Source organism: Balaenoptera acutorostrata, chromosome 17, assembly GCF_949987535.1.
Source record: "Balaenoptera acutorostrata chromosome 17, mBalAcu1.1, whole genome shotgun sequence".
Taxonomy (NCBI): domain Eukaryota; kingdom Metazoa; phylum Chordata; class Mammalia; order Artiodactyla; family Balaenopteridae; genus Balaenoptera; species Balaenoptera acutorostrata.
In genome coordinates this window covers 32,844,061-32,866,142 of record NC_080080.1, presented here as the reverse complement: position 1 = coordinate 32,866,142, position 22,082 = coordinate 32,844,061, and the positions used below count along the sequence as shown (strand labels likewise).

Here is a 22,082-nt window from a genome sequence, read left to right as displayed (position 1 = left end):
AATGTGTGGAGGTGGGGAGGTGGGGAGGTTCCCCACCCTCACCAAGCGGCTCTCCAGACACCAGCAGGGGGGTATCCTACAATTAAACTCAATTTTCACACTATCTACCTGCACCAGGTAGACTGCACTGGATTCCACAAGTTAAGCGTTCAGTGCTATGGGGTGTCCAGGTTGTTACCTGCACTTCTGACCAACTGGCTATAAGTCAGAGCTTCCCACAACCCCCTCCATAGGTTCGATTAATTTGCTAAAGCGGTTCACAGAACTCAGAGAAACATTTTACTTACTGGATCACCAGTTTATGATACAAGGAAACGATAAAGGATATAGATGAACATCTGGATGGAAGAGGTACGTCATAGGGCAAGGAATGGCGAAAGGGCACGGGGCTTGAATGCCCTCTCTGAGAGCGCCACTCTCCCCAAATCTCCATTTGGTCACCATCCTGGAAGCTCTCCAAATCCTATCCTTTTAGGTTGTTGCGGAGGCTCAATTACACAGGCATGATTGATTAAAGCATTGGCCATTGGCAACTGATCCAGACTCCAGCCCCTCTGCCCTCCCCGGAGGTCAGCTGGGTGGGACTGAAATTTTCAACCCTCTAATAATACAGTTGGCTCCTGGGTCAATCAGCCCCCATCTTTAGGTGCGGTCTAAAAATCACCTCTTTAACATAATAAAAGACACTTTTGTTGCTCTCATCACTTAGGAAATTCCAGGGGTTTTAGGAGCTCTGTGCAGGAAATGGGAACGAAGACCAGACATGCATTTCTTACTATAAATCGTAACATCACACCAACGGTAAGGGACAAGTTCAGATCAAAACTAGCTTAGTAATTGCCCTTGCAGGTCCAATTCTAGTCTCATCAAAGACTAAAAACTTCAAAGGAAAAGTCAGAAGACTTGATCAAATAAAATTGCTTGAATTTCTACATGTTAAAAAAAAAAAACCCCCACACATACAAATAAATATATATATATAACATAAAATATAAAACAAAACATAAAAATGTATAACAGACATAGGATTACAGCTTTTAGTTAATAAAAAATTTAAAAAGAGTTATTGCTGTTTCTACTTGATAAGAAAAACCCTAACATTCTAGGTAAAAAATGTTACAGTTCAAACAGTATATACAAATGACTAATAAACATGGAAAAAATGTTAACCTTCCTACTGATGAAAAAGTAAAAAATAGGGACTTCCCTGGTGGCACAGTGGTTAGGAATCCGCCTGCCAATGCAGGGGATATGGGTTCGATCCGGGAAGATCCCACGTGCCGCGGAGCAACTAAGCAGGTGCACCACAACTGCTGAGCCTGTGCTCTAGAGCTCGTGAGCCACAACTACTGAGCCTGCGTGCCACAACTACCGAAGCCCGCGTGCCTAGAGTCCGTGCTCCACAACAGGAGAAGCCACTGCAATGAGAAGCCCACAGACAGCAATGAAGAGTAGCCCCTGCTCGCCAGAAGTAGAGAAAGCCCGCGTGCAGCAACGAAGACCCGACGCAGCCATAAATAAATAAATAAATAAATTTATTTTTTTAAAACAACGCAACTTTTCCCTACTGAATCAGTAAAGTTTTAAAAATGACAATATCACATATTAAGTTACTCACTTCCATCACTATTTATTCCTTTACTAATTTTCCTTACTTTCCTCCATGGCGCTTTATCACCTGGCATATAATATAATTACTTGTTGATGGCCTGCCTCCTCCTCTAGAATTTCCACCCCATAAGAGCAGGGCCTTTGTACAGTTTGTCCCTTGCTATATCCTAGAATAGTGCCTGGTCCATAGTGGCCACTCAATAGCTTTTTGTTGGATGAATAAATGCATGAAAAGGAACGGCAAACACCAAAATGTTGAGAGTGGTCATCACTGAAATGATGGAATGGGTTCCAAGGTACATTAAGTGACAACAGCAAAGGTAGGACTTGGGATAGTGTGCCTCATTTTTTTAAGCTTCAAGTTCATATTTTCTACCATGAATCTATTATTTTTTATAGTCAGAAAAAAAATGCTTTAAACATTGTTGGAATATTCACACGATGGGGTTCCCAAAGGGAATTATGATCTGCATTGCTCAGATGAAATACCTATTACTCCCTGAGTAGAAGAGCCTTTCTGAAGGTGACCTCATTAAACGTCCCTGTCATCCACATCCATACCCATGGGTAAGTCTCACTATACTGTATTGCTCTCGCACCATCAGCAGCACCTGGGAGATTGTTAGAAATGCAGAATCTCAGGCCCTGCCCCAGACCTACTGCTATGGGTTGACTGTGTCCCCCCAGATTCATATGTTGAAGTCCTAACCCCCAGTACCAAATGTGACCTCACTTGTGTAAAAAATTAATAAATAGAAACCTCAATTAAGCGGATGTCGGGAGACCAGAAGGGGGAGCTCTCACACCTGCATGTCAACACAGGGGGGAAAAAAAAAAAAAAAAAGACTCCTTTCTTGGCAAGGGCTCAGCCAATGAAAAGTCACGGACTCTTTGTTTACTACAGCCCTCCCAGCTTCCTTTCCCCCTCTATGAAAGCCTGCTCCTTCCCTTGCCCTGCGGGGACTTGCACGTGGCTGGCCAAGCTTGCAGACCCTGAACTGCAATTCTCTGCTGATCCCAAATAAACCCATCTTTGCTGGAGAAATACCCAGCAGTCTATTTGTTTCAGGTCAACATTTGGAAATAGGGGCATTGCAGATGTAATTAACTAAGATGAGGTCAGGGCTTCTCTGGTGGCACAGTGGTTGAGAATCTGCCTGCCAATGCAGGGGACACGGGTTCGAGCCCTGGTCTGGGAAGATCCCACATGCCACGGAGCAACTAGGCCCGTGAGCCACAATTACTGAGCCTGCGCGTCTGGAGCCTGTGCCCCGCAACAAGAGAGGCCGCGACAGTGAGAGGCCCGTGCACCGCGATGAAGAGTGGCCCCCACTCGCCGCAACTAGAGAAAGTCCTCGCACAGAAACGGAGACCCAACACACCCAAAAATAAATAAATTAAAAAAAAAAAAACCTTTAAAAAAAAAAAAGATGAGGTCAGCAGGGTGGACCACAATCCAATAAGATTGGTGTCTTTATTAAAAGGGGAAATTTAGACACACACACACACACACACACACACACACACATCATGTAAAGATGATGGCAGAAATTCAGGTGATGCTCCTACAAATCAAAGAATACCAGAGATTGTCAGGAAACCACCAGAAGCTGGTGAGAGGCATGAAAGAGATTCTTCCTCACAGCCCTCAGAAGGAACCAACACGGCCAACACCTTGATCTCAGACTTTTAGCCTCCGGAACTGTGAGACAGTACACTTCTGTTGTTTCAGCCACCCAGTTTGTAGTTCTTTGTTACAGCGGCCCTAGCAAACTAATACACTTACTGAACATAATCTGTGCTTTAACAATATTCACCAGGTAATCATTTGCATATTAAAGTGTGAGAAACACTGGTAAGGGCAAACATCTTCACCTTTGCTCTATCTTATAAAACAAGAGAGGGAGGAAAGGAGGAAGCGAGAAGGGAAAGAAGGAAGGGAGATAGAGAGGAAGGATGGGAGAGAGGGAGGGAAGAAGGAAGGTAGGAAGGTAGGAAGACCCTAAAAGCACGAAAGAGATAAGATGCCTCAGTTAGAATGGCGTTTCTGGGGAAAAATTAACTTTTTCTCTGGACTATAAACCTTGCTAGTATGTTTGCTGAACTATCTGTTAAAGACTGATTACTTGTTTTATATTAACTTGGTGTCTACAGTCCAAATTTTGGGAGGAAGGAGGGACATAAGTTACATGGTAACTTCAAATAAAGTCATCCCGTGAGCCCTTTCTGGCAAAAACGAGTTCTGAATTAAGTTCAATGTGGAAAAACATGTTATTGATTTAAACCACAAGTAAAAGTTTCTTCCAAAGTACACATACATGTTTTCACGGGAAAAAAAATAAACATATTTTAACATCTCTCAAAACTGTCTTTTCTGTCTGAATCATGTTATCATTTCTGCCATGACCTAAATAATTAGCAGATACGGAAGGTTGTGTAAGCTCTGTTTTGAAATGCTTTGACCAGGTGTTGATGTTCACAGAGCACCAGGTTAGTGCACAGCTGGGAGAAGGCCTTGAACACATATCCAGTCTGTCGCTTCCTTGGTTTTTTCCCAGATATTAAAAACATTTCTAACTAAAGTTCTGATCTGTGGGAAAAGACTGCTTAAAAGTGTCCTGTATTGTTGAACTTGAGAAGTCCAGTACTTTTAAAAATTACATTTAAAGTATTTACAATTCATGAATTAAATATTAGGAAAGTCTTTTGTGAATGAGTATAAGGGATTTATCCTACCACCTTCATATGCTTTAAAATTTTTTTTAGTTTTCTAAATTGATAATACCTCACATGATTCAAAATTCAAACAGTACAAAAGAGTATGCAATGAAAAGTCTTCCCTCCAATTCTGACCTCCAGGAAGCAACCAACATCACCAGCTTCTTATATTTTGACATTGCCTGTTCCTTGATCTTTGCACAGGGCAAGGACTAAAGGGCTAAATGGAAGAAACTGGACCCCCCCCCCCCCCCAGTGGCTCACGTGCTCACTCCACCATGTCACCGCCACGTGAAGGCTGTAGTCACAGCAGACTTTGGGATCAGCCCAGCTTCGCCAGGTCTCGAAGGCCTCGATGAGGGAGTGGCCTTTGTGAGGAATGGCGAAATCAAGGATCATGGTGGTGCCTCCTGCCAGGGCAGCCTGGAATCACAAGAGAGTTTCAACAGGTTAGCCAACAGTTTTCTAGTTGAGTCATTTATCTCCTTGAACAACAGGCACTTGCAAGCACTCGGGCAAACTTGATGGGTCCAGGAAATTGCACAAAGATGCTGCCTGTTTAAAAGATCTAGAGAGACATGAATAGATGTCCCATAAATTAAAGTTTGAAGTATTAAAAGAGCTGGAATTGCTTCTGCAAAAAGAATGACACGTCTGATGAAATGAAGATGGCTTTGACCAAAGAAAATAGTGAAGGCTGTCAAGAAAAACCAAAATGGAAAAACGGAGAAGATTCAAACATTTTTCTTCTCAAGAAAACATCATTGTACAATCCATTTCATTAGAATCAATCTTGGTGAACTGTTACCTCTAACTACACTGTGTTCCACACAGAATCCTGGGAGACTCGCGTGATTCCCACCTCGCCTTCATTCCCCACAACCAACTGGTGACTCCTTAATTCTCAGCTGTCCCCCGTAACCCACCTCCAATGCTCTGGTCTTAGTGTCACCCCTCAGCTTGGTCTTTATGTCCCCAGTTTTGCTCTTACTTCCTCCAATGCAAACCCCTTTTTGCAATTAGGGGGAAATTCCAAAGCACAGATGGGGCCCCTTGACTCCAAGACTTAAAACTGAATGCTTCTCACTGCCTCTGGAATAGCGTTTAATCTTTTTAACATGATCTACAAGGCCCTGCGCGATCTGCCTCGAAGCTTCTATTTTCCCTGGCATGTCACACTATGTTACATTACAACTGGATTAAAAACTATTAAGTTATTAAATCACGTCTTTGACTAATTACTGACTTTGATTTTATTTAAACTAAGATTAAAAGATGGCTAAATGTGGTTTTAACTGCTGTGTTCAGACAATGTAGGTGAAAAAAAAAAAAAAAACACAGGCAGGGATATACTAGTGCACTGGTTAAGGGCACTGACCAAAGAGGCTTATTGGTTCCAGGGCACAGCTCAGAGTCAGCACTTATCAGCTATGGTACTCTGAGCAATTCCTTAACCGCTTCCTTCCCTCCTTCCTTCCTTCCTTCCTTCCGTCCTTCCTCCTTCCCTTCCTTCCTTAATTCGTTCCTTCCTTCTTTCCTTGTACAGTATTGTTCTGTACATTCTGCACATTTGATCCCCAGAACTTATTCACCTTATAACTGGAAGTCTGTGTCCTTTGATCAAGCTCCCCATTCCCCCCATGCACCCCGTCCCCAGCCCCTGGCAACCACCATTCTACTCTTGGTTTCTCTGAGTTTGGCTTTTTTAGATTCCACATATAAGTGAGATCATATAATATTTGTGTTTCTCTGTCTGCCTTACTTCACTTAGCACAATGTCCTCAAGGTCCATCCACTTTGTCACAAATGGCAGGATTTCCCTCTTTCTGGATAATATTCCATTGTACACATACACCATAGTTCCTTTATCCACTCATTCATAGATGGACACGTTAATTTATTTATATCTTGACTATTGTGAATAATCCTGCAATGAACATGGGAGTGTAGACAGCAATTTCTTAACCTCTGTGTGCCTTTGATTCCTAACCTGTAAAGTGAGGACAATAATTGTACCTGAACCATAGGGTTGTTGGGAGGATTAAATTGGGGTGACGTATATAAAGTGCTTAATACCGTGTTTGACTCACGGTAAGTGCTTCATAAGCTTCAGCCCACAATGAGTGATGAGCCTTTGCACCACTGCTTTAGAATTAGGCATTTCCCCACTTTTCATACATTGACTCATCTCACCACCAGAAACATGGTCATGTTACAGCAAAGAAGGGAGTGCCACCAGCTTCCCTCCCAGGTCTGCACCCCTGTCACCTTCCCCCCCACTCACAGCCCCCCAGACACGCCGAGTGCTCCCAAGGTCCCAGCTGCTACATGAGCTCTATTCTATCTCCTTGTTCTTGCTTACTTCAATGGATTTTTATTTTTCCTTAAGTCACTTGGTCCCACTCCAACTCTTTTTGCTCTCAAAAATCTCACTATTTATACAGGATCCTGTATTTTATCTTTCGATAACAATTGCCTTATGCATGGCAAAACAATACATATTTGCATTTCTTAAGAAATCCCTATTGGTATAATGACAACACCAGAAAAAATTCCTTAGGCTCTATATTTTTATTCGAATGCAGATTAACCTTCTCACCTTCTTCCTTCTAAAATGTCTTCTGACAGATATCCCTTGAGGCTGAAGGGCATTTTTCTAATAGAAAGTGCTGTTAATTAAAGTGTTGGAAGAAAGTACTTTTTTAGTGTCTACTGAACTAGAAAATCAAGCTTAAAGAGCAATTCTTTCCATATTAAATGTCTATCACATGCAGGATGTGGGGAAACTAGATACAGTGCTGGTAGAAATATAAATAAAATGATGCAGCCACTCTGGAAAAGAGTTTGGCAGTTCCTCATAGAGTTACCATATGACCCATCAATTCCACTCCTAAGTATATACCCAAAAGAAATGAAAACATGTCCACACAAAAACTTGTACACAAATATTCAGAGCAGCATTATCCATAATAATCAAAAAGTGGAAACAACCCAAATGCCCATCTACTGATGAATGGATAAACAAAATGTGGTATATTCATACAATGGAATATTATTTGGCCATAAAAAGGAATGAGGTTCTGATTCACTTGCTACAACTTGAATGAACCTTGAAAATATGATGCTAAGTGAAAGAATCCAGTCACAAAAGATCACATATCATATGATTCCATTTATATGAAATGTCCAGAAGAGATAAATCCATAGACAGTAAGTAGAATAGTGGTTGCCTGGAGCCAGGGGGGTTGGGGAAAGTTGGGGTGATAGCTAAAGGGTATGGGTTTCTTTCTGGGGAGATAAAAATGTTCTAAAATTGATTGTGGTGATGGTTGCACAGCTCTGTGAATATACTAAAGAACATTAAACTGTACACTCTAAATGGCTAACTGGTATTGTATATCAATTACATCTTAATAAAATTATTACCAAAAAATGTCTACCCAAGTAAGCCATTACAGGGAGTGAGTGGGGTGTTACACACAATGCAATGAAAAGTCTTCCCTCCAATTCTGACTTCCAGGAAGCAACCAACATCACCAGTTTCTTGTGTTTTGACATTGCCCATTTCTTGATCTTGTACAGAGCAAGGACTAAGGGACTAAATGGAAGAAACTGGACCCCCCAGTGGTTCACCTGGTCACTCCACCATGTGACACACTAATAATCAGACACACACAAATAATCAGGCCGTCTAGAGGGGGAGACAGAAACATGCACAAACAATTATAATAAAATAATCAGATGGTAATAATAGGTAGCAAGTACACTTCCATAGTAAATGTGGTATAGGAATTCCTAAAGGGAAGTTAAAATTGCTAAGCTCCCTAGAAGAGGAAAAGACTCCTGGGAATTCAGAGGAAGGAAACAGATCAGAGGAAGCTGGGATTTGAATTAGCATTAGGACATAAATGTGCAGTTGCCGATAAGGATAATAGTATCTAACTTGTAGTGAGTGCTTATTATGTGCCAGGAACTATTCTGATGTCCTAAGTGTTTTAACCATCTCATCAGCTCTGCAGCAGGTCGTATTGTTAACCCCTTTTCAGGGTTGAGGAAACTGAGAACAGCACCATGAAATAACTCCCCACATCTCACAGCTAGAGAATAACAAAGGCAAGATTGGACCCAGGTCATTGGGCTCCAGAGCCAGTGCTTTCAGTAACCGTTAACAGCAGGGGAGAAACTCTGAGAAAAGGGTCCATGAGGAAGCATCAGCAGAAAAGTGGTAAAGGGCAGAATGTACATGCAAAAGAGAAACAGACTCACAGATAGAGAACACAAACTTGTGCTTATCAAAGGAGAGAAGGAAGATGGGGAGGGACAAATAAGAAGTATGGGATTAAGAGATACAAACAACTATGTATAGAACAGATAAGCAACAAGGATATATTGCACAGGACAGGGAATTATACCCATTATCTTGTAATAGCCTATAATGGCGCATAATCTGCAAAAACACTGACTCACTATGCTGTACACCTGAAACCAACATACTACTGTAAACCAACTGTACTTTAAAAAAAGATGACTGGGATGTGTGAAGCAATGGTTCCCAGAAGGCAAGGCAGTGGCTGGCTGTCTGCGGGGGTGACGGGAGTCCAGGAGCTGATTTTGACTGGAGTGACTGAGAGGTGGCGGATGAGGGGACTGAGGAGGGCAGCCGATCTGGTCTTTGGAGGGAGCATGAATTCTGCGGAGAGCACCCTGAGCGTGAGGTGCTCAGGCACATGTCCACTCTGTGTGTTTGCAGACAGAGAAGCGCAGCCCCGATGCAGAAGAGCACTCAAACGCAGGAGAAAGATGTGGCAGTCACCTTGCAGAGGATGCCAGAGGGGTCCCAAGGTCAGGGGAAATAACCAGAGAGAGAGAGACGCCATGGCAACATGCTCCAGAACATACCAACCCTTAGCAAGAAAACAAAACAGGTCTGAGCCAGTGGCTGTTTCTGGGTGGAGTGACTACAGATCCTTTTAATTTTCCTCTAGTTAAATTTTATTTTCAGTAGTTGCTACATTTTCTATAACAAAGCCTAACTTTCAAAAGAAGAAAAAATAAAGATTTTACATATATGTGATACAAATCCAGGTATGCATGCATATGCCATATAAATTAAGTAGTTCAACTTCGATGGGCCTCTTATGAGACTGAAGATGTGATGGTCAAATGGCCACTTTTTTTTTTTCTTTTTAAACTACAGCAAATTGAAATTCCTGGGGCTATCATTTAAAAGCCCATAAATAAGGATTTATCACAAATGCTCTATCTCCCTAATGAACAGTAAAGGAGCAGCCACTTGTCTTCTTTGGTTTCTTCTTGTTCTGTTTCTCCTCCCTAATTTCCTCCTTCTCCTCACCCTCAAAATGGGAACAGATCTAGAAAAACTATAGTGCCTGGGACAGGATAGCCTGCGCCAATCCTAGGCAATGGATTGAAAACGGAACCTGTCTTTTTCCAAACCCCTGGGGCTTTATCCATCCACCTGCCACAGGGATCCTGGCTGCTACCCTGGGACCTGGCAAACAGTGGCCGGACAGTCAGCGCCCCAGCCTCCTTGGAACCTCTTTCTTCCTCCTGCCTCTTCGGTTCTCTCTGGTTATCCAGGGTCCCTTGGCTGCCCAAAGTTATCTCAAATCCCTATTATTTCAAGATCTGAAACGTTGCCTTCTTTCCACTGGATTCAGGGAGCCACGTGCCAGAGCTGCAGTTCTATAATCCCAATTAGAGGGGACACCAGGAGCTGTGAAGGAGACCTGCCCCTCCCGGGAAGTATCTGCCTCTTGAAAGAAGAGCTTGTTCAAATGCCCAGTCCTGGGTTACGCATCTTACACACGTTAGCTCATTGAACGAAGCCTTGCTATAGTCCTGAGAGGTAGAAATTGCTTTTCTTATTTTACAGTTGACGATAATGAGGCTCAGATAGGTCAAATGACTCTCCAGGGTCTCACAGCTGGTAAATTCTCATTGGGAATATGGAGGAGGATACAGCTTTGAGCAGGAGGTCTTACATTCAGCCTACTCTGGGCCTCAACCCTATGCAGGCCATTCCCCCTTATCCCATCTTCCATTTAGTGTGATCTGACTTCCAGCCTGTTGCCCCAGGTCACCAGTGAATCATTACTTGGAGAAAGGCATAGGTTGGTAAAATGAATCAAGCATTTAGGAAACCGAAAGCCATACCAAAACAAAACAAGTCCCATCAAATTATAAATTGTAAATTCACAAATGAGACGCAACTTCATTAAGCTCATGTGATGTTCATCACTGCGACAGCTGCCATTGAAATAATGCGCCCCTAGAAGAGTTACAAGGAAAGGCCCATATCAGTGCTTCTTGGCCTCCACACACTTGTTAGCCATGGGATAATTAACTTTATCCAGCAAACCAACTCATCAGAACATCTCATTCCTAGCTCACCTTGGATATTTTCAGTATTCATTGAATTGCTTTTAACATCAGATGCTTCTAGATTCACTTCACAAAATGTTCACCAGGATCAACATTTGAAGAATGAAGAGAGTTTAGGGGAGGGAGAACCAGTAAAGGGTGAAAATTTCTTTCATATTTTTATACAAAACCTAATTGTTTCCTTTGTATTTATTGCTGATTGACTTCTCCTTTATTTGTCAGTTAGCCAAACAAAATGCGTTTGCCTTTTCTAATCTTGGCTCATAAATCAGTTCTTTCAGCTCCTAATTACTTTGGCTGTTCTCCCTTGAAAACCTTCCAATTTGTCTAAAACCTTGTCTTGAGGGGAAAAGAGCATGTGCTGTCTTAGGTGAAAACGTGATAGAACATAAATTGAGATAAACTCTTAACCAACAGTGGGGTCATAATATGACAGAACACAAGACTTTAAGACTGTATTAGGTTGTAAATCATTATTGAAAGCATCCCAAGGATTTTCTTTCCTTTCATGGGGTCACTGAATTTTCATTTCTAAGCTCATCCTAGAACAAGTGACTTTGTTTCACTAAAATTTATCAGAGGACCTGCTCGACCCAAATAAAACAAAAAGAAATCCAACAGTACATTTCAGCCTTAGGGAGAAAAACACGTGGCTGAATTTTCAGATTTCTCATAGTCACTAAGATTTATGAGAACAAACTTCATCATCCCAGTTTACGTTCCAACTCTAGAAGCATATCCAGCTCTGTAAAGATGTCCTCCACAGTGCCTCTCCACACTCCTTGCCTCCCCAAATGTGAAATATTAATCACACCATCATCACCCATCCCACTGTGCAAACCACAGACTCAAGAGGCACCCTTGACGTCTACCTGTTCCCTTCCCTATATCCCCAAATCCAATCCATCAGCATCTATCCCCTCCCCTACATACTCCATGAGTCTCCATACTTCCTGCATCTGCACCTCTGTTGCCCTGTGCCACCCTCATCTTCTGACTAGACTAGACCAGTTAGTCTGGGCCACTTCCAATCTGTTATTGATTTCCCTCTGCTCTCAGGATCAAGAAAACAATCATTACACAGCCCATAAAGCCCTGCATGATCTGAGTTCCTTTCCACCTCAGAGAGACAAGTCACCCATACTCTTCTCCCCCTGTCCCCTCTCTACCTAGTCCAGTGACTCTTAACCCTGGCTGCACACTGGCATGGTCTAGGGAACTTTTATCCTGTCCCCCAGAGATTCTGATTTAGCTGATGTAGTTTCATCTCCATAGGCCCTGTGCCTGTTACAGTGCCTGGTACATAAATACTCTTTAAATGTTTAAGGAAGAAAGGAAGAGAGGCCAATGAATGTCTCCCAGAAATTATGAGATGGAAGAATTAAGATGGTTCACTTTCCCAACAGCAAAGTGGGAAAGCTGCGCAAGTTGCGTATTCATGTGAGATTTCGTTTCTCAAAAATATTGCTAGCCCTGGCTGTGCGGTTTCTGAAATCCTTCTATGAAAATGTTACTGTAGAATGTAGACTCTGAGCACACTTGAAAGCTGAATGCTCAGTTTTGTCCCAAGCCCATTACCTAATCAGCGTTAACTAGGACTTAACAAAACAGAATTATAGTCTATTTCTATATCTATGCCTCCAATAATTTCCTGTTTTTAAAAAAAGATTATGGTTTGTTTTATTTTAAGCTTTTACGTGTGAACAGATCCTCAGGGCTCAGGAACGCATGACTATCACTATAACATGAAATTCCTCTATTAGATGCAATGAAGCATAACAGAAAAATTGCAGTGTCCTCCCTCAACTGTTACTTGACATCTGAGAAAAAGCACAGAACGGTGTTGAGGAGAAGGCTCTGGGGAGTTGCTGAGGCTCACCTATTGGAAATGCAGCCCAGCGATGCCAGCAATTATGAATGGTTACTAAGCACAAGGGAAAATGCCAGATCAAAAACTGTTCACTCAAAAATAGTCACAAATTGTCCAAGTTAAGTCTACAAGTCCAAAAGTCCACTGTATATAATTTATTATTAAAGCCAAGATAAATTAGAACCCCATATACCTCCAGTCTGTCTGCCATTGCGAGCAAAGACCACCGTTTTCATCTCTATAACCCCAACCATAATGCCTGGCACGTGGTGGGTCTCCAAGAACTATTTGTTGACTGAATTCATGGAACATAACTATCAACTTGAAAATTCCTTAGCTTAAGGTTATTCCATATTCGATGGCAGTGACAAGGTCCAGAATGTGCCACTGCGGCATAAAAATCATTTTGAGCTGAAGGCATTTGAGAATAGGCTTTTTTTCCTGAACTCCCTTACCTGCCCAAAAGCAGAGCTTTTCAAAAGAACTGAATTGTCATAAATCCCCTTCCAGGAAGATGACTCTTACCACCTGAGACTAGAAGCCTGCACTGGACCTAAATAGACCTCGTCATGAACTATCGTATCTCCATCTATTCCCCTAAGAACCCACTGGTCTTTCCTAAAAGTCATTTGTTTTTCCGTAAGTGCCCTTCTTCCCCTCCCCTTCCCTTGTTAAGGTGATATAGAAGCCCCAAATTCTAACCGCCTCCTTGAAGCACATTTTTCTGTGAACTTGCACTGAATGTACATGAATTTTAAAAATCTATCTTTTCTCTTGTGAATCTGTCTTTTGTCAGTTTAATTTGTGGGCCCCCAAAAACTAAACATAAGAGGCTAGAGGAAAAATTTTTCTTTCCCAACAGCAACGTCAAGGAAACCTTGAATCCTGACTACCCCTGTCAGACACTGAAGGCATGCAGTCCAGATAAATGAGGGAGAAAACAAGTAGTGGAAGTGAAAAGCCTGCAAAACGCAAGTATGAAAACTGAAAGAAGGCAAGTCCCAGATTCTGTAAAATTCAGTGAAAGGATTCCTAACACACAATACCTTCAATAGGGCCAAAGCCCTATTTAATGTCAAGTGGTTTCAAATTAATCTTTGAGATGGTTTTATTTTCTTCCTCTGATTAGTGCAAAGATTAACTTTGTAATCAGTAAATAGCCACTGAAGGAAATCACAGAATTATACACTCTTACAGCTGGAACATGGAAGTTATTAACACAAGAATGTGCGAAGCTCACCCTTACAAGCAATTAAAGAAATGCTTGTTTAAAAACATTACGAAATTCTATGTTTTTCCTATTAAATTAGCATAGATTTTTAAAAAGTCAATATCCACAATTAGCTAGGATGCAGTGAGATGGGAATTAGGATGGACTGCTGTGAGGGGGGCATAAATTGAAAGGCAATCTGGATGTATGTTAGACTCCTTTAGGATGAATCTAACACTCACTGGCCCACGCATTTCACCCTGAGGGGTGATTTCTACGTCAATCATCAGGAATCTGAGTGATGAATTACGTCACAACATTGTTATGCGCAAGCCAAAAAAGCTGGAAACCACCAAAATGTCCAACACGAACAAGATGAGAGTGGAGCTGTTAACAGCTGGGGAAACAGAGGATGAAAAATGGGTCGAGCACTTGAAGAGAAGGATAAACTTGGGCACTTGAAGTTTGAGGCGCCTGTGGGACATTCATTGTCAGATAGGCAGAAATGGAAGCCTGATGCGGAAGAGATACAAGACCAGAGAGAAAGATCTGGGACTTAGCCTCAGAGATGTCAACAGGCCACAGAAATCACGTTCTCTGACAACATGAAGGCCGTGGGGGAAAGGTTTAACGAACAAGGCTGATTCCAAAGTGTATGCACCATTTAGTAGAAGGAAAAATGTTTATATGTGCCCCAAAAAAGAAAAATCTGAAAGGAAAATGTTAAAAGCAAAATGTTGAAATTATAGATGATTTAGATATTATTTTTCTTTATACTCTTCTGTATTTTCCTTTTAAAAAAAAAAAAAAGCAGTGTCTTCATTCAACTATGTATGATAAGCGAATATAATGCTCCAGCATTTTCCTGAATGATAAATATATGTATTTTTCATTACTTAAAAAAAAAATTTAATCCGAGATGTTCTAACTATTGCCTTGTTTTACAGATACGGAAATGGTGACAACACCAGTAGAGGAAGTGACTTGCCCAAGGTCATGCAGTCAGCATGCACAGCTTCTGAAAACCATCCTGGAGCGCCAGCAAGAAACAGAAAAAGGGATTTGGTTTGTAACCAAGCTCTCTGAATCACAGCTCTTCTACCAGGTGAGGAAGCCCTATAAATACAACCATAAATATGTGCTTAATCATGTACCTTCCACTGCCTTATTATAAGTAATCACCTCCATGGCATTTTACCAAAATGTTCCAGAGCAAAGTATAATTTTCTCTCTTGATAATTTTGAGGACTTTTTGTCCTTTACAAAAAAAGTGTTCTGCATTTTCTCAATTAAAAAAAAAAAAAGATCCTTTTGCCAGCTACTGATGCTGCCAGGTTTTTAATGTGAGTCTACCCACTCCAAGCTGTATCCATGTCTGAATACAAATACATATATTTGAAGACTGGCCAAGTCCTTTTAATTCATTCTCTTATCACAGGATGTAGTAAAAGCAAAGTCGTATTTCCTTCAAGTTTATCTAATTTTCAATACCCATCTGAATAAAAAAATCCCATTGTCTTTCACGATGGATACTGAATTACTGGAAGACCACTGTACATCTAGTCTAGACCAACAAAATGAAATATGATTTCTTTAAAGCAGAACGCTATTTCCATTACTTACATGAGATGGAAAGCTTTTACCTGTAATTAACTAAATCAATTATAAGCTTTAAACCTACCTCTGACATGAATTAGATTTCCAAAATATGTAACCTTTGGTTGACCTATATTTCATTTTTAAAACTGGGGTCCATCACAATCTAGTGATCAATACATAGAACACCACAAATAGTATCCCTTCTGTTTGTCAGATATTATAAATGATTAGCATTATGCTTGCAGGAAGCACACAGCTATTGGTCTAACCTTTTGGGGCCCATCTCCTGAAAGCATGATATATCGTTCTTACTTGACGGCTTTCTGTACTTAAGGTATCCATTTCTGTAGCCTTAGGGATGAGGTGGCTATAAATGCATGTATAAATGTCTCACAAACCCACACCGTGAGATGTGTATTTATTTTGACAACCTAAACTGCCTCCAGCGTCGGGAAGGTAAAGAAGGGCTAGTGTATTTCTGAAAGATGACTTTGCTCTGTCTTTGACAAAAGACTTTTCACAGTAACACACACCTTACATTTACAGCTTTTTCATCTACCTACTGCCATTCTGACGAATCTAAACATTAGACTTTTTTTCAATCATCATTTCAGAAAGGAAGAGAACCTAGTAGGTAAGAGCTCTAGGGATGGCAGGCAGTCCTGAATTTGAAGAGCCACTCTGCCACTTACCAGGTGTGCGACCTTGGGCAAGTGACTTAAGTTTGTTTCTTCAATTGCGAAGAGTAGACAATGGCACCTGGGATTGTTGGAAGACAATGCACAGTTTAGCACAGTGTCTAGTACATAGCACGGACTTGATAAAGTAAATGTTACTTAACAGTATTCATAAGATGTTTTTCAAGTTTGGTATATAATATGACGAGCATTTACAAAAGACTTCTTTGTCCCTGCTTCCCCAAACCAGAAACTCCATCAACATTGCCTCGGGAGTTATCGTGAAGACTCTAGAAAAGAGGACAAAATAACTCCACAATGCCCTTCTTTCAGAACTCAGGCCAATACTTCAATGCTCGTGTTTATCTGTATTTACCTGGCTCGTTCCATTTTACGGAGCCTCATCTGTTTGGGGGATGGGGACGTCCTGGGAGTCAACCAACCAATTTTGCAGTAGACTTTTGCAACTTGGCCCTTTTGTGAGTACTGTTTAATGTTCCACGTGAATTTAGTCTTTGCTAAATCTTTGACCTTATCTCGGACCATATCATTTTCCGCTTGTGATCCTAAGCTCATGAAAAACATGTTTTCCTTTAATGTTTTGACAACCTTTAAGTACAGAAACGCCTACAGAATCAACTGGTGAGTAAGTTCTTTCAAATGGTGAGAACAGACTATATATATATATGCTACAAAAACCTGCCTTCTAAGTATGGAACCGTAAATCTCTCCACACTGGAATCCCAGAATGGCCAAGAACAGATAGAAAACTAAGAACCACCTCCCAGGGTCTTGGGGCATGCACAGATAAACTTGAGAATGAGAAGGAATGTCCTGCCCTGGCAACATTCTAACCCCTCTTCTTGGCTGCTTCATCTGGAACCCTGATCAGAGAAAGGGAAATAATGAGGGGGAATAACGCTAGTGGGCCTGGTGACTGATGGTCAGCCATAGCAGCAGGTCCCCACTTGGCAAATGGGGGTGTCAATGGAATGCCCTGCCATCAGCAATGCACTTAGTGAATGATGAGTCTGTAATAACAGAAGTGCATGTACTATAACTGAATACAACAGGTTACAAAACTTTTATAATACAGGTACACACATTCATACACACATGCACAATACAACCTCAATGATGTAAAATAAAGCATATGAAAACCATAAAGACAGTACACCAAAACATTGGTTGTCACTGACTGGGAGATTATGGGTAATACTTTTCCTCTTTCCACTTTCCTATTATTTTTTTCCAATTGTCTATAATAGTGTATTGCTTGGATATCTGAAAAACGTATTTTAAATGTCAACATAAATTCATTGAAATTTAGCAAATTTCACGTTTTAGCACGAGAGAAAAATGAATACTCTTCAAAACAGATAACGATCCTTCCTACAAAGGACTTTGACCATCGTCCTGATGATAAAGGTTGATAATTAGTAACTAGGGGGGCGCTTTGCAAATGTTGGCATCAGCAGCCTGCCCCAGACCCTTCTCTCTGGGTCAGATGGTTCTTTTCTCTGTGAAACATTCTGGTCTATCCTAGAGGACTGGGGAACGTGGAGGGAGAGAGGTGTAAGGAGAGTAAAACGGTTAGAAATCGGTTGGGTAACGGATATATCCTCAAAACTGCTCTGAAAGTGTTTGCAGCCTGTACCTGCACTAAACAGCCCGATCTGTTTCACACACACCAGGGCGTGGCCCACGAGGAAAAACCCGCGCATCCGTGAGTGACATTTTAGACCTTAAGGGTATCGATACTTCCACTTTGCAAGGAGCCATTGCTCCCACCACATCCCCAAACGCAAGCCTCAAGGAGGGTGTAGGTTTGGCTCCGGCCAAAGTGCTGCGGGCAGTTTTAACTTTACGTTCCTGTAAGGCTGCCCTGTTCATCTCCTGATCTTGGTTTCGGGAGCTCTGAAGATCCGTTTAAGGTTCTTTTCATAGACTGAGCCTCTAGGCCTTTGTGTCTAGAGAAACCCAAGCCTCCCTCACCTGGGACCTGTGATCTGACCCTCCTACACCATCAGTAAAGACGCAGGTGCTCAAACAGCAAGAATCAGGGTCTGTGTTTAATGTCCCCGGGGCAAGCACGTCGGAGAAGGGGTGGGGACAGGTCGGGTGCGAGTGCTGGGAGACCATTCCTGCAACAGTTCTCTTGGAAACCCCTGTCCGCATCGTACTTTTTCTGCTGGTGGGTGGAGGCAAAGACTGTGGACGCGTGGGCTCATCACCATCACCCTCCGCGCACTGCCAACTTTTGAGTGACGGCAGTAACTTCCGGGTGAATGGATTTTTCACTCGGTTTGGGCTGGGGATGGATGATGGGGACAAACGTCTGGGAGTGTCGACTTAAAAGAGTCTATCGATTTTATGGAGGACTTGTGGACTTCCACAGAACACCCAGTGAAAAAGAGGGGTTCGGGGGGAGGGGTGCAAAGAAACGAGGGTGCGGGAATAGGCTGCCGTAAACCGGACAATTACCCAAAGTGAGTAGGGGGCGCCCGGCTTGGCCAAAGCCGGGCTGATGCCACCGAGGAGGGCCACCTAGAAGAAGGAAGCTCAGCGCGGGCGCCTTGACGCCGCTCGGGTCTCCGCGGCTCGCTCCCGCCCCCTCAGGCCCCCGCGCCTCGCTCCCGCCCCCTCAGGCCCCCGCGCCTCGCTCCCGCCCCCTCAGGCCCCCGCGCCTCGCTCCCGCCCCCTCAGACCCCCGAGGCTCGCTCCCGCCCCCTCGGGCTCCCGCGCCTCGCTCCCGCCCCCTCAGGCCCCCGCGCGACGCCGGCGCGAGCCGGCCCGGCCAGACCCCGGGGGGCAGCCTCAGAGGCGGCCGAAGGCTCGGCGGGCGTCCCGGGGTGCAGGGCGCGGCGAGGCGGGTACCTTGGTGCCCTGGTAGAAGTCGTCCACGGACCGCGAGCCCATGAAGGGGAACTGCATGTGCGTGTGCGTGTCGATGCCGCCGGGCAAGACCAGCTTGCCGGCGGCGTCTAGGACCCGCAGCCCGGCCGGCGCGTCCCCGGGCGGCAGCAGGTCGCGCCCCAGCGCCCGCACCACGCCGTCCTCCACCAGCACGTCGGCCACCTGCGAGGAGTCGTCGTTGACCACGCGCCCACCGCGTATCAAGAGCCGCGACGGCGCCGCCATAGCGAGGGGCGCACGCGCTGCGGAGCCGCCCTCCTTCCGGCGGCACGGGGCGGGCGCGCTGGCCCGGCTCCGGGTTTATCAAGGACCCGCTGCGAGGGGGTGGGGGAGGAGCGGCTCCACCCCCGGGGGGCTGGGCCTGCGCGAAAGGCTGGGGCGGGCGCAGAGGCCAGCGGGGTTCTGACCTGAAAGTTCCGCCGACCTGAATCCAGGTGTATGTCCAGACCCTGGATGTACACCGAGATTTTTTCCCTTCCAGTCATTGGAAGGGAAAAATCTTGGAGGTAGTTTTAAAGACGAGGGACGTTTGTTTTCCTTTCTAAGAAAAGGCACTTTGGGGAAAGAAATCCACCTCATTTCTTCCCTTTATGAAGAGTGTGTCTACCAAAACGCAGAGAGACAGGCAGAGAGAGAGAGAGGAAGGGAGGGAGACAGACAGACACCACCAGCAGCAATGAAAATACCCACGCGCCGAAGAACCACTTGATCTGGATTTCCTTTTAAATATTCTTAACTATGTGAGGAGCAAAGATAAATGACATTCTCGTCGTCAAGGAGCTAAGAGCCAACAGTGACACACATACATATTTCAATGGATAACAATAAAGAAACCAGAAAATTCTACCTTCGAGAGAGGCTAAAGATACGAGTTGAGAGGAAAGGGGGAGTTTATTTCTGCCTTGAAGGAAATTAGCTATGGAAGATTCACAAAGAGGTATCTGAAGCAGGACGCAGAGGACGTGGACATGGAGAGAGGAGGGGTGGGAAGAGGGACGATGCTCTGGGTGAGGGAACAGCTGGATAAAGGCGCCAAGAAGGTGATGGCAAGTTGAGTGTGACCTCCACGTGGTCAAGCTGAGGGGATAGGGTTGGACAGCTGTGGACCACCCCCTTCCTCCCAGGTGAGAAGGATGAAGAGAAGACAGAGGAGGAGCCGTGAGAGAGAAGGGAGCTCGGGGAGCCCTGCGTGGGGGAAGACGGCAATGCGGGATTTCAAGAGCACCGAGATCGAATGCCGCAGGAAGCGTGGGGAGCGTGGTGGACGCGTGCTGCTGCATCGTCTATTCTCTTCCTCGTTCTGCCAACAGTCACTGGAGTTTCTTTAGCAGGAAATCCTCCCCGTGCATTCTCAGAACACTCGCCTGGGTGGAACTGATGGGACCTCCGGCTCTGGGACTGATCTGCTTATCTAAGCAGTGCCAATCACAGCAGGAGGTCCTCACGGCCACGGTGATGTGTTCGGGGATGACACGGGTCCCAAGAAGACTAACTGTGCTCAGTGAGAGCTGATCCTAACTTGTGTTAGGTTGAGCAGATGAGGGGCTTTCTCTTTCCTGCTGGATTTGAATCCTGGAGGGAGTAAAAGACAACAAGGGAATAGTCCTGTGAACAGAGCCAACACAGAGAACAGGAAGGAGAGATGGAGAGGAACTGGGTTCTCATGACACCGTTGGTGCTCCTGGAACCAGCCATGCCTGATGTCCCCTCTTTCAGACTCTCCAGTGTTTGCTTCAGCTGGTTTACTTTGGTTCTTTTGTCCTTTTCAACCATCAACTGACAGAGGATGGGAAGGTACTTCGAGTTTGGGGAGTAGGTGGTCGGTCACATGTGACCTCGGAGATGGCATTTTTAATAGTGGAAAGCAAGGTGTTGTTATTATCAAATTTCCTCAAGTCTCAGATCACACAAACCTCAAAATGATTAAAAATTAGGAAACATCAATAAAGTGCCATAGATTTGGCTGTCAAGCCAGGAATAAGAAGCCCAAGAAGGTTATGCAATTATTGTCAAAAGACCATTGTGTAAAGATGAAAAGAATAATAATAAATATGCAACTCTGCCAAGCTACACACATAACAGCACTCTAGGAAAGTAAGATTGGGTGTCAGGGTGGTTGTGACATCCTTTCTGAAGCTCAGATGATGATTTCAAAGGTTTCTTTATCTCAGACACTTTATATCACAAAATGCCCTGTAACACAATGCAGCATAAACTCTCCACATTTAATTAACTCAAACTTGATCAGAAAAGGGGATTTGTAGAATGTCACTGAAGCAGGAGGAGGTAGCTCATTGAGATTCACTGACCGCACAGAAGAGAGTGTTGGGTAAGTTTAAGGAGAAAAGCCAGCTCGCAGAAAGAAGATGTCTTCCCCCTTTCTGGCCACCACTGTCCAGACGCTGGGCATGTCTAGATGCCGGATGTCGTCCACCAGCTTGCCGGGTGGGAGGCGAGCAAACGTGCTCAGAGGGGAAGCTTGTCCTCAGAAACCCCTCACCTCCCTTTTCTCTGCCCTACTCAGCCACCTCTGCACCCAGACACACGGGCCCTCAGTGGGCATGAAACAAGTAATCCCAGACACGATGATCTTGGCATTGGAGGAAGGCGGGAAGCAAGACTCCTGCTGTTTTGCCTTCTTCTTGCTGGAGAAAGAATCAGTTTGATTAACTAACATACCAAAGTGTGTCTGAGGACCCATTACTCCTTAGAGGACTCATTTTAAAGGAGGGTTACAAAGGGTGTGAAAGCTTAACCCACAGAAACATATCTACTTTGAAGTGTAGGTGAGAGCAATTCGAAAGGAAGGCCTTCCCAGCCCTGACTGATGGTCTAAAGGGACAGAAAGGCAGAGCAGAAAAGGTGACTTCCTTCACTGAGCGGTTCAGGGTTTTGGGGAAACAAAGCCACCAGGCCCAGGTGTATTTAAGTCCTCCGCAGCCCTGGAGTCACTGAGTTTGCTTTCCCTACTCTCCTAACCCACCCCCCCACCCCCCACTCCAGGCCCCCGTGGCTATGAGGGGATTTCAGGGTATTGTTTCCTCTGGAGGAAAAGCTGTCTGTGAGGCAGAAAGAG

The 22,082-nt window shown here is 44.0% G+C and overlaps 1 protein-coding gene across 3 annotated transcripts in view; it reads right to left on the bottom strand.

Moving 5' to 3' along the window:
- The window catches only part of DPYS (dihydropyrimidinase), a 111,444-nt gene extending 92,151 nt beyond the window's left edge, over window positions 1-19,293 (bottom strand). For 2 of the 3 annotated variants that reach the window (XM_057531966.1, XM_057531968.1), the window contains exons 1-2: window positions 18,968-19,292; window positions 4,594-4,752 (exon numbers count right to left, since the gene is read on the bottom strand). In XM_057531966.1, the coding sequence (XP_057387949.1) occupies window positions 4,594-4,752; window positions 18,968-19,231 (423 nt within the window). In that variant the 5' untranslated portion in view covers window positions 19,232-19,292. Of the gene's footprint in view, window positions 1-4,593; window positions 4,753-18,967 lie in introns of all 3 variants that reach the window. The other variant, XM_057531967.1, reaches the window with a different exon arrangement.
- Between the last annotated feature and the right edge of the window lie 2,789 nt (window positions 19,294-22,082).